This window comes from Pagrus pagrus (assembly GCF_965226575.1).
Source record: "Pagrus pagrus genome assembly, chromosome: 7".
Classification (NCBI taxonomy): Eukaryota; Metazoa; Chordata; class Actinopteri; order Spariformes; family Sparidae; genus Pagrus; species Pagrus pagrus.
In genome coordinates this window covers 13913099-13929731 of record NC_140191.1, presented here as the reverse complement: position 1 = coordinate 13929731, position 16633 = coordinate 13913099, and the positions used below count along the sequence as shown (strand labels likewise).

Genomic DNA, 16633 nt, shown 5'->3' with positions numbered 1-16633 from the left:
TTACTCATGTATTTTTGTCCTGTGTTGCGTACTATAACTTTGTAAACAAAATGATGTCGTAATAATAAAGTAAAACATGGGGGCGTGTTTCTATCGTCCTCATTAGCTACGTTAGCTCCTTCATCCGCATCAGCAGTCCGAGCAGGAGAAATGGCGGCCGGTTCTGGGGCTGCAAGCGGCCACGGAGCCCGTGGCTCCAACTCTGCTCTGGAAGCGTCTTTGGACCGGCGATTTCAAGGAGTATCCAACACTATGGAGTCGATACAAGGACTTTCGACATGGTGCATTGAAAACAAAAAGCACCACAGCCTTATCGTTCGCTACTGGATGAGGTGGCTCAAGAAATGTGAGTAGCTCGCCGCTGAGCCTAACGCGCTGGCTAGCTTAGCTACTTGAGCTAATTCAAATTGCATTCGTGCGTTGACCGTGATCGGCTCGCAGAAATCAGCTGAAGCTTCTTGTGATATCTCTTCGTGAAGTGCATTGCAATCCAGTGCATCACAAAACATTTTTGATTGATTTATAAAGTGATATTTAAAGTGTAATCGACTGTTCTCACAACTTGAAATTAGCCGCTAGTAGCAGCTAAGCTAGCGCTAACGGTTCGCTGCTCATGATGTTTACAGTTGGGCCTCCCGGGGTTCATGGTCTGGATCGACCGATTTTGTTTTTTAAACAAGGTATTGCCATGCACTCCACTGCTTATCTCAAAGAATGAACTCTTGAGATAAAGGTGTTTACAAGCTGCTTAGTTAGATTTAGTTGCATGTCCGCTTTGGTCAGTGCTTTGTAGTTTGATGTGTGTGCAAGTTGGGTGCATGAGTGTTCATGTTAAGTGGTGGCTCATGTTTTTGTAGAGTAGATGGTTGAATAGCGTAAAGGGGAAATTCATTGTTTTATTATGTTTATGTGTATTTTATTTTGAGCACGACATGAGCACACAACGAGTTAAAACTGAGCCACATTTCAATGTCAACTCACCCCGTGAATTATTAATGCACTTTTCAGTAGCTCCCTCTAAATATGTACTCATGCTGGCTACCAAATTGTTTTAACCACACGTTGGTTGTAAAGCACCTGCTGTATATTCATGAAATATCAAGCTGGGATGCAAGTAAACTTAATGAAAATGTAAGTGTTATTATACTATTACCATTACAACCATTTTAAACGTGTGTTGACCTCCAAGTAACTCAGGCTGGCTGGTGGTCCTGGTTGGTTATGTCAAACTGAAAAACAAAGCTTTGGGAGATACAATACTCAAATTGAGTTAGGAATATTGGGATATTTTAATGTTTCACTTGATTGTTTGTTTATTCTGTGACATTTCAGAATTTTTATTTTGTGCTTTGGACCCCAAATATTATGCAACAAATTCAATTTTACTTTTATTTCATATCCCTAACTCATTTTGAGTAGAGTATATCTCCTGTCGGTGAAGCATCTAAAGTACGATGTCACCAGATAGCTCTTGTAAAATAATGTTACTAGAGTTTGACAGATGTTTCACCTATTTTCTACTTCAGAGTGGTTCACCAGTCTGTTCAGAGTCATCCATATTATTCTGCTTTTTGCTCGAATTCAGTTAGTTTGCATATAATGGATAGCAGGGCTGAATGGCAATGTTGTTTCAGCTCAGTATTCGGATTACTGCTGTGTTATATAGACATTACAACACAGCACTTGGACCACACCGTACATCTATGTACGTCTGGCTTATAAGGTATTGTCAGTCCTGCATGCAGCATTTGAAATCCGACTTTACTCATGGGATTGGAAGTTACCTCAAGATTACTTTCATCCGGGCTGCAAGTGTGAACTGGTACAGTTTCATTGATTATTTTCGTTGATACTTATTTAGTTTTTTGGTCTCTAAAATGTCAGAACACGGTGGAAAAATGTCAGTCTGTGTTTCCCAAAACCCAGAATGATGTCCTCAAATGTCTTGTTTGTCCATAACCCACAGATATTCAGTTTGCAGTCATATAGGAGTAAAGTAACAAGAAAATCTTCGTATTTAAGACACTGAAAGAGAAAAGATTATCAGAATAGTTTGCAATTAATTTAATAGTTGGGAATTAATTGACTAATTGTTGCACTGTACTTTTGAGCTACTGTATAGCAGCTCACTACATTTATATGAAATAACCCATAAGTTTTTATTGTTGAATATTGGGTTATTTGGTAAAATCATGAAATTGAGTTAACACAGTGGAGAAGACACTCAACTGCTCGCTCTTCTTCAGCCTGTAATGTCTTCACTTGGCTTTTTTGTCAAATCACAGATCATTTTGTTTGTTGCTTGGTCTTCATCTAGCTTGAATCTGAAGAATCTGACTCCTTCCCTTAGTTGTTATTCTGACTGTATGTTGTTATCACCTCATTACTTACAAGTATGTCTGAAGCTATCTTCTAGAAATGTGCCTGGTCTGTAACCAAATATAGTTTTGTAGAAACCAGCAATCCTAAACATTCGGAGAGGAGTTATTGTGTTGTAACTGGAAGCCGTCTGGTTTGTAAAACCTGAAGTGATGAATGGTTCAGTAGATTTACAGATTTTATCAGCTTCTGGATCAAATCTGTGGAGAGTCGACAGGACAAGAAGGCAACAGAGTTTGCCACATATTTTGTGCTCGATGTTGTGAATGCAGGAATAAATGTTGTGGAAGTTGCTCCTGCTTGATTAAGGCACAGTCATCATTTGAGCTTTAACACTGCTTTTGGTAGAGTGAGAATTTTGGAGAATTTTCAGATGAAATGTTGGTAGGTTTGGACTTTATTAATTCCTTTAGGAATGATTTTCTTCTGTTTTTTGGAGAATAATTTTGTGACTTTGGCTAAGTCAGAAGAGAGATATTTCTTTGTATTGACTCATCACTGTGGCAGCTATGGAAAAGTTTAGTTTCCCATTTGGAAAGAAGTTAGTGTGAAGCTAAATTTAACAGGTTTATTGAATGGACTTGTGTTACCTGTTGCTAGTTTGGATGTTTATGTGTATGGAAGCTTGTGTGTGTATTGAGAAAACACTATGATCATGATATCCTATAGGAAAGTTGACACAAAGGCTAAATGCAAAGAATTGTTCACTCAATTGATTTTTCAACATGGAAGTGTTGATTGATTTACAATCTTAGCTGAAATACAAATGCTGATTGCTGAAGAAATAATCAACTGTATGAAATTGTCACTGAGGGGAAATTTCTACTACAGTATTTGGCTGCTGAAAAAATATCAGAAAGAATAGTTTGTCAGCATCTGTGGTAAAATTTCTATACCAAGGATAACTGCGCTTAGTACTGCCAGATCTTTTATAGGTCCCAGCCGTTGTATCTGGATATTTCAATTATTCATTCAGGATCTGCTTGTCAAATTGCCAGTGTCTGAGACAAATCATTATGTAGGCATTTTATTTATCCCCCTGCATCACTGCCCACAGAGCCATGAACGATAAAAGCTTATGCTGACAGCAGATTGTGAACTGCTGCGTGCTGGCTGGGCCATTGTTAGAGCAGTGCCAGCTCCCGAGAGGCAATCTACCGATCATCATTTATTGCTGGCCCTTGGCTAGGCTGTGGCGTATTTGGTTGCATGTCAAAAGTCTCTAAATGTCTAAAAAGATAAAGAAAAAACGATTAATTTTGAGTAAAGACAAGCTATGTCAACTTTTTCGAAGCAGACACCAGTTTTTTCTTACCCTGCAGGAAACCAACAGTTTGCATTTCTTTACCTACACCAAGCACGTTCAGTTTACTTATGAGCAGGATAATGTAAAACTAGCAGGCTGTTTTTCATGATACTTGATAGTAGGGCGTAGCACTGGCCCTGGAAAAACCCATAACATTTTGGATCAGATCCAAGTCACAGGGCGAATACACAAATTATATTTATCTTTTATTCACATTGCGAGATTTGGCTGTGGCAAAATAAATGCCACACATTTTAAAATCCAGTAGATGGTAGCATAGTTCAGCAGTTACAAAACATAGCCAACTGTAGAAATACGATACCTCCATATCACAATCATGTGTGACCTTCATCACAATTCACTGGTACTAGCTTACCCATGTAGGTGCTGAAAATTCATACAGAAAGCAGTTTCTATAGAGCACTTGGGAACAGTTGTTTCATGGGAGAACTGGTGAAATTAAGTATGGTAATGTAAGTACATGTATATCATGTAACTAATCACAGTCGCAACCAAATTTAGGCTTAAGCTAGGCACAATCATGTGTTGACATAATAGTTTTGGAAATGTATCCAGATGTATATAGTGTTGTGGTTGCAGATTTTCAGATTTGACTATTGGCCTTAGTGAACATCTGCGGTCTCCAAATGTCCTTCTGGTTTTAGTATGTTGTCATGTCATTTTGAATGCAATGTCAAAGTTGAGTATGATTATTTGTGAACGGACTGAAAACCTTTTCTGTGATCTTAAGGAAAGGATCTTAAGATTGTGGTAGATTGTCGGCCAGAGATGATCTAAATACTTCCAGTATATCTTCGATCACCACTGTCAACATGCTGTGTCTGGAGAGTTGTGTTTACTGGAGGTGCACCAGGCTACATTGTAGTATCAATGGTATCAGCGCTTCGCAAATTAATTTGCAGTGTTTATTTCATGGGGCAATAAATGTGTTTAAGTGTTAGTTCTGGTGTGAAGATTGTTATTTTTAATTGAGGATGATACAAACACAGGATGCAACATTATAAGGTACAGCATAGTTTCATGTAATGTGTGTGTTAATGCATTATAGCACAGTGTTATGTTAGGATATGGTAAACAAAAACGTGTAACACAGGGTTAGGGTTAGAAGTGATCAGTATAATTACTACCCAAATATGTTTGTAAGTTTGATGGCTCTGAATCAAATCAGATGTATTAGTTACCATAAAAGAGCAAAATAGTACTTTTTAAATTGGAAAATATTGTTTTGTGTTTATTTGTTTATTTTATTGACTCAATGCCATGAATTTGAAATTAAGTTTGAATAAACCATGTATTGATTTAGTCAAAATATAAGCTGTTTGATATGGACAACAAATGATTTTCAATAATACATTCTGATCTCAAGTAGAACAATATCAAATTGATTGTTTTATCTTTGTTACTTTTTATGGTGTTGAGGGAAACGTACATTTTATATTTTCACACAATCTTGTGTTGTTATGTGTAAGTTTATATTAAATCAAGCTCTCCTTATTTCATGTTGTAACTGATAATAACAAAACCAGATTTTTATAATTTTTGCAACATTTATTGTTTCAGTGGGAAGAGTAATGTAACAGGCAATCATTTATTACAGACGTCAACTTTGTTGTTGGAGCAAATGAGATTTCAACATTTGGCACACATAATAACAATTTTGGCATGACTAATACTCGAGTATTCATTCTTAGAGGTTTCATTTTGTTTCATATTTAACACTAAGGCCTGAGGGAAGTTGGTGCAGCATAGTCAGTGGATAATTTTAAGATTGATAGGTTGATTCCTTAATCACAAATGCTTTTCATTCTTTTTAGAAGTGTTCGATAAATCTGTTACAGAGTTCGATGGAGTTGGATTTAAGACTTTTGGCCAGATATTGTAATTTGAGATGCAATTGGGTGTCATAACTGTAGTATCAAGTGATGAATGCAGTGTGTTTTGCCTTGTATGTGCATGAGTGGGTGTTAACTTTGAATAGGGAGTTATCATCTGTTGTTGTTCAAGGCTATCTAAACTCAAGGGGCTGTAACTCATATCACTCTCATATTATCTTGTGAATCTGTTTGGCATACAATAACTGAATTCCAGGCCAAATAACCTCTGATATTTCCCCCTGTTGCTTAAATAGTTTAAAAGATATATTTGTAATATTTTTTTGTATTAAAAGCTTCTGACTTTTTGGGGGGTTGATGCTGATATTTAAACGTCAAGGAATTGAAAGTATTTTGAAAAACAATTATAGCATGGTCTCTGGAAGTGTTGTAGACAGTCAAGAGCATATTTGCATGTAGGTATTTAATTAATATTAAATAAACATGTACAATAAATAAAGATATGTGCAGTGTGCTGATAATGTTTAATTTGTGTTAATATTAATTTCCTTAGACAATTGTACAGCTCTAGTTTTTACTGCACAGAATTTGTTTTTTGCTTTTTCTATCTTGTGAGATTAAGAAAAATATGGTTTTAGTCTTTTAGACTAACTGAGGTGCTACCCCCTACTAAAATGTAACAAAATGTGACATAGTAAAGAGATTTAGACCTTTTATAAGCTATATATAACCTGTTTTCTTCCTGAAAGTCAGAGAGCATTAGCCACAAATCCTGCTTACTGGCTGTAATTGAATTCTGCTGGTAAAATCAGCAAGAGTACAGAAATTGAATCTATTTTAGGAAGCAGTAGATGTCATCGTGTCCTTTCCAATACTGTTTTTTCTTTCTTTTCTTTTGGAAATGTAAATGTATGTCTAATATTAAAGTAAGGTGTCCATGGAAACAGATTCCTGGATCAGCAAAAGCAGGCGCAGTCTTCAGCCTTGAGTTTAATCAAAGCTGTTTGTGCTCCCTGACAATAATTTCAAAGATCAGGATGCTATAAAGGCTTTTGGATGAAGTCCATCTGAAATTGAAGGGCTTATATGAACAGTATTATTGAATATTGACTTGTGTGACGGATGTATTTGTATTGATGTAAAAGATGGTCCATATTCAGGTGATGCATCTCCTTACTACTAAAGAGCATTACATGTTAAACAATAACATTTAGTTTTTAAATCTGTGTGAGATACCGAGCGTTTATCATTTTACAATTGGTGTGATGAAGTTGTTGTTTCTGTATCTGTGAGGTCTTGTTTTTATCCTCAAACATATACGCTAAATAACAATATATCCATGATACGCTATAATCTGGTGATAGTATGGTCCTGATCAATTTATCAGTTGTTGTTTAGCTATAAAACCATCTCCTGATATCTGCATCAGCCAAACAATCCCAATACAGGTTTAACAGTTTTAATTTGTGTACCTGGGTCTTAAGCAATTTCTTAAATTTGTGAACCCACAGGAGGAATTTATATTATCATTCTTATATATTTTATGTATTCTTTGTCTGCTTTTACCTTTCAGCTGACAACAATCACCGCTTAAATCTCTTCTACCTTGCCAATGATGTGATACAGAACTGCAAAAGAAGGAACGCAATTGTCTTTCGTTCATCCTTCGCAGAAGTCCTCCCAAATGCTGCTCAGCTCATCAAGTGAGTGCACAGATTTTCTTTATCCAGCTCTCATATTGGACCAACATAAATTATGACTCGTTTAATATGTTTATTATATTTTTAAATCTATGTGGCAGTTTCTGGTAGGGATGGCCAATATATCAATATTGAGTCGTGATGCAAGTGTTGTCTGTTCTTGGTTTTAAAGGGCTGCATTACAGTAAAGTGATGTAATTTTCTGAACTTAACAGACTGTTATGGTACTTGCCTTTACTTACTTAGTCATTATAGCCACATTACTGATCATTATTTATCAAAAATCTCATCTTGTTAATATTTTCTGAAAGTACTAATGGTCACCCCTACAATACTATAGCAATATTGGTATCAATGTAAAATGTATCTTGATATTTGACTTTGTCACCCAGTCCTAGCATTTATAACTACTTATAAGGGGATTCAAAAATATTAGATTTATGTTGTTTATCACACTATAGCCTAAAATACCTCTGTATTATTTTATGGCAATATCGCCAAGCACAAGAAACTTGCACCAATACCACTACCTTAAAGTGATACCAATACTAATTGAGTAATGTTGATCGGCTGCAAGTAAAACCATACAAATAGTTTTTTTTCGAGATCTGGGTACAAAAAGAATCGACAGCAGGTATTGTTTGACTTGAGAAATTTGATACTACTAGGTACTGGGTAATTTCAGTCGATACCTTTGTAAGAGTATCGATACTCAGCCCTAGTTACTGATAAATATACAGATGAGACATGCTGTGCCTATCCTGCCTTTCTGCTAGTACTGAGATGTGTTCTGTTGTGTTGTCAGAGATGGGAAGGTCCGCAAGTCAGTGGAAAGGATTTTTACCATTTGGGAGGAGAGGAGTGTGTATCCTGAGGAGGTCATTGCCCAGTTCAAAGTCAACTTGAACAAGAAGGAAAAGGATCGAGAGAAGCAGAAGGAGAAGGAGAAAGAGAGGGAGAAGGAGAAGGAGAAGGAAAAAGAAAAGGAAAAGGAGAGGGAAAAGGAGAAAGAAAAGGAGGCTCTATCCGCAAATGGTCAGTTTGATATATCACTCAGCATCCTGATTGAGTCATATTAATCAAGTCTATAAGTATAATTGTTTATTTCACATTATTTACAGTTACAATTCTTATTGTATTTTATTAAGTTCATGTTTTACTTTAATTCTCCAGCGCCAACCAACACCAAAGCTGCCCTCAAGTCCAAGATTGTAGCAGAGTTCACAGTAAGTCTTGTTTATGATGTTGTCTTACATGTTGTGTTAGAATGTGTCTAAAAGTTCTCTAACTCTCGTCTTCTCTGTTTCTTTTCTAGCCCCACTCCCTCATTGAACAGTTGTCGAGACATAAGCGAGCAGTTGCAGAAGAGGAGTTCAGGGAGAAGCAGGTGGCAGCCCTCAGGGTGGACGTCTGTAGCACGGAGGCTCTGAAGAGACTTAAAGGTCAGATGTCACTGAGCTTATTTCTGCATCATCACACACTCATTGTCCGGTGTACTTTTATGTCCTCGTACTTTTATTAAGTAAATGCACATTATTTGATGATCGACTGTCATACCACGGTATATTACTGCAACCCTAGTGAAAAGTAGTTCCAATGTAAACAGTTTGCACTAAGGTCTGGATTATCCTGGATAAGTGGGATCTTGTGTCAGTGTTTCCTCTGACTTTTCTAAGCAGCGGGGATGGGGGCAGGGTGTAGAAATATTGTGGTCCAAAAATACTCCATTACAAGTAAAAGCCCTGAATTCATGATGTTCTGTGTAAGTACAGAAACATTACCAGCGAAATGAAATGTACTAAAAGTATCGAAAGTACTCATTATGCAGAATGGCTTACTTCAAAGTGTCATAGAATTTTCATTTATTATGTTTTTATCACTGACAAATACATTTTAATGTTATAGTTTGTCAATGTGAAGCCAATTTCAGATACTTGAAGTTGACTTATAAAGGAGCATACACTGAAAATACAATACATGCATACAAAATTGCTCTTAAGTACAATACTTTGGTTTGTACTTAAATAGAAACATTCCACAACAGGTTATATTAATAACTAGAATGGCACTCGGTAGAGCGCATACCTCCACCAAGGCCCAGAGAGCGAGTCCCCTTTTGTACTCACTCATAGATATATGAAACAGTGCGTTTCTTGAAAGAGACATTGCCCCTGGGTTTTCAGGTACTAAACCTTTTGCTTGTTTGTCAATTGTCTCCTCTTCCAGACAAGGCTGAAGGGAACAAGTTTGCGAAGGACTTTGAGGACGGCAGTCTGAAGCTGCAGGAGTTTGTCAGCTTCCTGGATAAAGAGTTGAAAACAGGGCCTCCTCTGCTGGAAGCTTTGGGAAATGCAGACATTTTCTACGAGATGCAGTACAAGGAGGTTAAGATTGTGGCCAATGTGAGTGTTCGGTCGTGACATCATCACTTTCATGCTTAGAGGGAGCATCTGAGAAATCTTAAGACACAAAGATTGTATTTGTTTCTTTGAAAAGAAAGTGAAAATGGTTTATCAGACAATTATTGAAAACTTGTTGATAAATGTTGAAAGGTACTGTTTCTCTATTTTATAGAAAATAATTTAAAAAATGGGTCATTCAGACTTTTACTGTAAAGATATTCTTCCTCTTCCATTTATCTTCTCATAACCCCCATTTAATTCAGTTTACTCTTTTCTTGTCCCTTAGGCATATAATGCTTTTGCCAACCGTGTGGCCAGTCTTAAAAGGAAGTTGGATTCCCTCAAGTCGACTCTACCTGGACCTGAGGACTCCCCCATCCCCTCACCCTCTGAGGACGCCCCCTCTCCCACAGGCTCTGACTCACCCTTCCTGGGGTTGGGGGCGAGCAGAGCCCAAGTGGATCCAGAGCTGGATGGAAAGGCGATGGATGAAGGAGAAATACCCAGCGACAACAGAGACATGGAGGACATGGATATGTCTGAAGAAGAGGCTGACGCTGTCACAGCTGGGGGTTAGTGGCGACAGTGTTGTTGTTGTAACGGGATGATAATTGTATTTTCCATACAGATCCATATTTCGCTGCCCAATTTGTGGATTTGAAAATGTATCGGCTCTTTTTAATTATTTTTTACTTGCAGATGACAAGAAGGACAAGGTGCCAGCTGTTTTTTCCAAGACTGCAAAGTCGGATGCAGCACCAAAGCCTCCCACCACACCTACAAAAGCTTCAAAGACCAATTCTACTGCTGCCACAGCGACCCCAGTGACTACTACCTCTGCTACGGCTCAGAGCACTCCAACAACCCCACTGGGAGTCAATCTGGAGAAGGTGGACCTGGGAAAGATCAGCTCCATTCTGAGCTCACTCACATCTGCCATGAAGAATACAGGTGTGTTTGGGGTTGAGGAAAGATAACTGTAATGGTGATCAGAACCTGAAGCTAAAAGCTCAGAGCACAAGTACAGATGTGCTCCCTGACAGAACCTTAAACCAGTTTTTTCCCCACTGTAGGATCAAAGGGGTTTTTAATTCTGGCAATAATATATGAATTTTCACTGGTTTAACTCATATTAAGGGATGCCTTTTAAATAATTTGACCCTATTTACGCTTTAGATTGCTTCGACATTAAGGTAATTAATCTCTGTGCAACATAGAGTTCAGGGTTATTTTGATTGTTTATTGAACATAGCTTGATAAAATAAAAATGGATGATTTTAAGTATTAATGTAGAGAATGCAGCTTTTGCACACCTTAAGGTCGACGGGTGCATATGAGAAGACCGAAGGCCGACAAAATCAAGAGAAAAGACTCCCGAACACTGTCCACTTCACTTGCAATTAGGTTTATTGACAACAACGTTTCGGTACTTAGACCTTCATCAGGTTATCTTACAAGACAAGTAAGCTGTCTTCAGGGTTACCCTGAAGTAATAATGCATGAAATGAATGAAGTGAAGGGAAGACAGTACAGGTTAATAAGGTAAAATATACTATACTTACGTTAAGACAATTATTTTTTGTTTTATACATTTGCAAAACTTTATTCAAATACACAAATGTGGTATCATCCAATTGGAGATATACTTAATCGCAGAAATCAGACCTAAAAGAATGACATAAATCAGTATTTTGGGTGTTTTCTTTTCACTAGTTTGAAAGAGGACATGTTAGGGAGCAAAGTAGCCCAGTTGACCGGTGCATGGAAACGGAGTCAGTGTTTTTGCCTGTGGCGTCTGGCCTTGAAATGTTTGAAACAGAAAGTTCTTTGGACAACAACAAAGACATTTTCTGAGTTGGGGCATTAATATAATATAATTTTAATGCATTTAAGTAATTTCTGTGATTTTCGATTCCCTTTAAACCCTTTCCATCCGTCTTGTAAATGTTTCTCAGCAGTTAGCCCTGCTCGGCCGTCTCCGGGAACACCCACCACTCCTTCTGGCCAATCGGCAGCCTCCAAAGTGACCCCTTCAAGCCCTGCCCTGGCCAGCATCCTGTCACGTGTCGACATCACACCTGAAGGCATCCTCAATGCTCTGTCTAAGACAAACACACCAGGTGAGACACATATTTAGAAAACTTTGCTTAAATGTATATTTTTTGTGGAAAATGTCACTAAATTCTGTTGATTTTCTGTCTTGGCGCAGGTTTGTCCTCCCTCCTGCAAAGTGTGACAAACACCACCTCTGCTCCTCCCACCCGAACCGCTCCAGAATCACCATCAGTTAAAAACCTGCTCAGCCCAACCACCCCAAAAACTAAACCCTCTCTGGGGAATAGCCTCAAGCGAGAGACACCTGGGAGAACCCGAGACTGGGAGAAGGAGAGACAGCTGTCCCCTCCTCCTCCACCCCCTCCGCGTCCCTCTGCTCCTTCTGTCTCTCCGCCCAGCCTAGAATCGAAAATCAACAGTTTCTTGCAGGGTAATCCGGGTTTTAGTCTCGCTCTAGGTGATGCCAGTCCCGACGGCGTGGACGGGACCCCAGTGAGAGATGAGGCTGCTGGCACCCCCACCCAAGATGAGATCATGGACACACCTGGGAGTGTGCCGGATTCTCTAGGGTCATCTGGAGGTCATAACCTGTCACCCACAGCCTACCGCAGCGAACCCTGGGATGCTGTGATCACCCCGTCGGGAAGCAGCAACAACGGAGACTATCTGGGCTCTTCCTCTTCCTCCCGGTACGGAGCTGGGAAAAAGAGCGGCACAAACTTAAAGGACGATGAGGGGATGAATGTGAGGAAGCACGTCTCCTCCTCTCCCAGTAATGACATGAAGGGTAAGAAAGATGGACAGCAGCTAAAGATGATGGGAAACAACAGAGGGATTGGAGAAAGAAGACTCTCTGCAGGCTCTCGTAAGGCAAGCAGTAGCTCAGATGATGGCGGTCCGAGTGGGAAAAGAGATGACAAGGGGAAAAGTGAAGAGTCTCCATCTGCGGGTAGGAAGGAGGGCCAGTACCATCGTATTGAGACACTAGTGTCACCCTGCACTGAAGGGGCACCCATCCAAACTCTATGCTACTCTAACCGCCCGCAAGCTGGAGAGCGCATCAAGACGGTAGAGAGCATCCGCATGATTGGCCGAGGCTCTCGGCGAGGGGGAGGGACTGGCGGTCGGCCAGGGGGAGCAATGTGGTACGAAGAGGAGGAATACATGGAAGCTCAGCCTCCCTCACCCCATGATGTCCCCCCTCCACCCCCTCATAATATTGGCCAGGGAGGCAACAAGGACATGACTAACCCTAACACCTCCATGCCTCCTCCTCTTCCTCATCTCCTCCTCCCACATCTCCAACCTCCTCCGTCTCATCCTCACTCACATCCTCCTCCGCAAGCTCAGTTCCAAATTCCCTACCACACGGAGAACATGCAGACTCCTCCTCCATCACTCCTCCACCAGCATCCTCCCCCTACATCCCCATTCTTTGGTGCCCCTCCACCAATCCCGAGACCGCCTCCGCCTCCTGTACCGCAGCACCCTTCCCCTCAACCTCCCCACGGCAATGTGCCCTCGGCAGTCATGGTTGGCGGAGTGTTGGTCCCTGTTGACCGTCCCCTCTCTCTTCCTCCCCCAATCAGACCTGAAGGTTCAGATCGAGGCGGGGTGGGGCCAAGAGGAAACAAAGTAGGTCCTCCACCCCTCATGGCATCGTTGCTAGGCGAGCCACCTAAGCTGCCCCGTCCTGGCACAATTAAAGAGCCTTTTGTTTCCCGCCATCCAGCCCCTCTCCTCCGCCCAGGTAATCCTGGTGTTCCTCTACCCTTACTGGGCAGAGTGAAGGAGCCTCTGAATCTGCCTCTTCCACCCCCCTCTCCCTCTCCCACATCCTCCACACCCTCCCCCTCTACTCCTAATTCCCCTGCAGTCGACACTGTCCCCCCTCGCCTCCCCGCTCAGTCTTCTGCCCCTCCTCTTCACAAGCCCCCCGCTAGTCCTCCAGCACAGCCCCGCAACCAATCCTCTAACCCCGTTCCGCTCCTCAACTTGCCCAACACTCGACCCCCGATCCTTTCAGTCCCCATCCCACAGAGACCTCTGCTGCGAGGCCGAAACCCCTCTCAGCATCATAACCGAGATCACCCAATGGGGGGGTTCCGTGGGGGCAAGCGACCTGGTCCTCCATTCACAGGTGGTCCTTTCCATGGGCAGAAGAGACCCTTCCTGGGACCCCCGCGCTATTGAAGTGGTCATCTATGACATGCTGAACGAGAAGTGCAAGCGCCCTGCGCTGAAGTGCAGAGTGTGTGTTAGCCCTGCTGGTATGAGCCCAGATATCTTTACTCTGTTAATTAGCTTGAATTAAAAACTACCTTAGGTTGTGTGTAAATAGCTGATCAGATCTCCATGCTTCAGCTAGGTAGCCAGCCAGTCATCTTACACTGTACAGTACAGCTTCGAGGTTATCTGTTACATAGTGCAGAGTGTTGTGTAACAAGCCTCAATCTATCGCTTTTTTTTCCATCTCTCTCCACACACAGTAGATAAAAGTTTAATTAGGTCTGCTGCAAGTGTGACATAACCTTAGGAAGAAAACACAGAAATAAAACTTTATTTTGCCTACCTGAGAGAGCAGGAGAGTGAGAGAGACAGGTATGGGTCTCATGGGATACAGAGGAAAAACTGAAGGCAATAGTTCGACATTTTGGGAAATAAGCTTATTTGCTTTCTTACCAAAAATTAGATGAGAAGATCAGTATCACGTGTGTGTCCTTTTTAAATATGGAGCTTAGCTTAGTATAAAAACTGGAAACAACAGCTAGCCCTGATCTGTCAGAAGCTAAAAGAAACCCCTCTGCTAACACCTCTTAAGCTAATGAATCAACATATTATATCTTGTTTAATTCATAAAAAAACTAAAGCGGTGACTTCATTGAGTCTCTTCTGGTTGCCTGGCAACTTCACCACAGCTATAAGACCCAAGAAAGTCACTGCTCTTAGCCACAAAAGGCAGGCTGATTTTGTCACCTTTAGGCTACCTGTCTGCCCCTGTTTCCAGTCTTTATGCTATGCTTAGCTAACAGACTCTTGTCTCGTCCACAGCTTTATATGTAATGGACAGATATATCATTTGACTTTTAGCAAGAAAGCCAATAACGGGATTTCCGAAATACCAAACTATTCCTTTAAAATGTTTGTGATGATCGAAGTATTTTCCAAAGTAATCTCTTCTTCCATGAGTGTATGAGTGTGTGCTGTGTGTCCTGAAATGGTAATTCTCATTCAAAGTGATGAGATCTGTGTTGCAGCCGAGGTTAACACTTGTTCCTATTTCCGGAGTACCTGCTGTAAATAATATTCTTCTCTTGCTCAACTCTTTTTCCACACTTCCATCTCTCCCACTGTATATCTCTAAGCTTGTAAATATAAAAAACTGAGATGATGCAGCTCTTTTTCTCTTCAAGCTCTTATTTCTGTTAACGAGGACAATGATCGTCACTCACGCACCCCGTCTTTACTGTGATTGAGGCCTTGGATAAGCTTTAGCTCCAGAAGAATTTCTCTGCAGTGTCTGTCGCACCTTTCTGTCCTTCCTTTTTGAAACCACCACGCAGAAGAGGAGGGTGAAGATAATTCTGTGTTTTTTATTTCCAACATAAATGTCTGCCTGTGCGCACTTCAAGTTAGACTGAGTCATGAAGATACTCATTAGTGGATGGTGGGTCGGGGGGAGGTGTTTCAGCTTGAACCACTCTCTTGCTAGGCTTCATCATGTACTGACTTGAATAAAATCCAGAGTTTCAATTCAACTGGGGGGGGAGGTATTTTATTTGGTCACTATTCATCACTTGAATTGCGCTGTTGTAATTTATTTGCGCTGTTCTGCCTGTTTTCATAGAAACTGTTTTCATATATTTACACAGCTGCTGCCATTTTCATTTAACGCCTTTTTATTTTTGCGCTGTGTTTTTCTACTTGATAGAAATGGCAATTTACCGATGAAGCAGCACCCACAGATGGTATCAGGGGGCGAAAGCATTTAAGATAATTCGGATTGTTTTGAAAAAGGTTTATTTAAATAATCCAGTTGTTTTGGCCCCATCTTCTGTTTTGTTTCTTTGCTGATTTCATACTTTGGCCCTCAACTCCCTGTGCTTACCTTGTTCTCACATGGTTTTGTCCAGAAACACTCCTGCACCTCTCAACACTTGTGAGGGTAAAAATGTGTCCGCACAATGCCACTAATCCTCCTCCTTGTGCAGGAATTATTGACGTAATGCTTCCCTCTGTTCTACACTGTGTACACCTACACAGTGAGAGGTGCATGTTGGGTGTTGCTGCTCAAATCCTCCTGTGTTTGTCTGATCATGGAGTGTGTGTTGTCTCCTGTGCTCATTTACAAGTTCAGTTCATCACGATGCACTGAGCACCTGCAAAAGCTCCTGCATACAGTTGAATAGATACATTTTAACAATGTATAAACAAACATTTGTCACCACAGTGTTAGCACGTCATCAGAGTTCTGATGTGTTACTGAATGTTACACAAGTCTGTTACCACCCTCTGTAAACTGTGTGTCTTTTATCTGAGAAAAAAAAACGCTAAGTACGAGCCAAAATCATTGTTGTTTTCACGCTGCACAGAAAGAAAGCTCTATTCATTGTTATAAAAATCTTCCAGCTTACCAAGCACCTATTTTAATGGCCCCTGTAAATAGCCTCTCTCCGTTTTCTCCTCACTTCTTCTTTGACAACTTGAGTTTGCTGATGGTCTGTGTACATTTGATACGTTTATTTGCTCTTACTGCTGTTCTCATCAATGATGCTATATCACTGGTCTTTGAGTGTCCAATCCTTTCTGGTGTGATGAACATGCACACATTCTTATATATGCATACTTACAGGGGTGATTACACCCTCATATTGTTTTTGTTCTTTTTCTTTCACAACGCATATTGCAGAATCATATCAGCGACCACACTTTTTAGTA

General features: G+C 40.5%; 1 protein-coding gene across 1 annotated transcript; it reads left to right on the top strand.

Annotated features, from left to right (window-relative positions):
- The first annotated feature begins 6 nt into the window (after positions 1 to 6).
- rprd2b (regulation of nuclear pre-mRNA domain containing 2b) lies at positions 7 to 16482 on the top strand. Its single transcript, XM_084356393.1, has 10 exons — positions 7 to 346; positions 7112 to 7241; positions 8044 to 8273; positions 8412 to 8464; positions 8554 to 8680; positions 9465 to 9640; positions 9927 to 10212; positions 10340 to 10591; positions 11596 to 11760; positions 11850 to 16482. The coding sequence occupies exons 1-10, from the start codon at positions 151 to 153 to the stop codon at positions 13886 to 13888; spliced, it is 3654 nt and encodes a 1217-aa protein (XP_084212519.1). The 5' UTR covers positions 7 to 150; the 3' UTR covers positions 13889 to 16482.
- Positions 16483 to 16633: the final 151 nt, after the last annotated feature.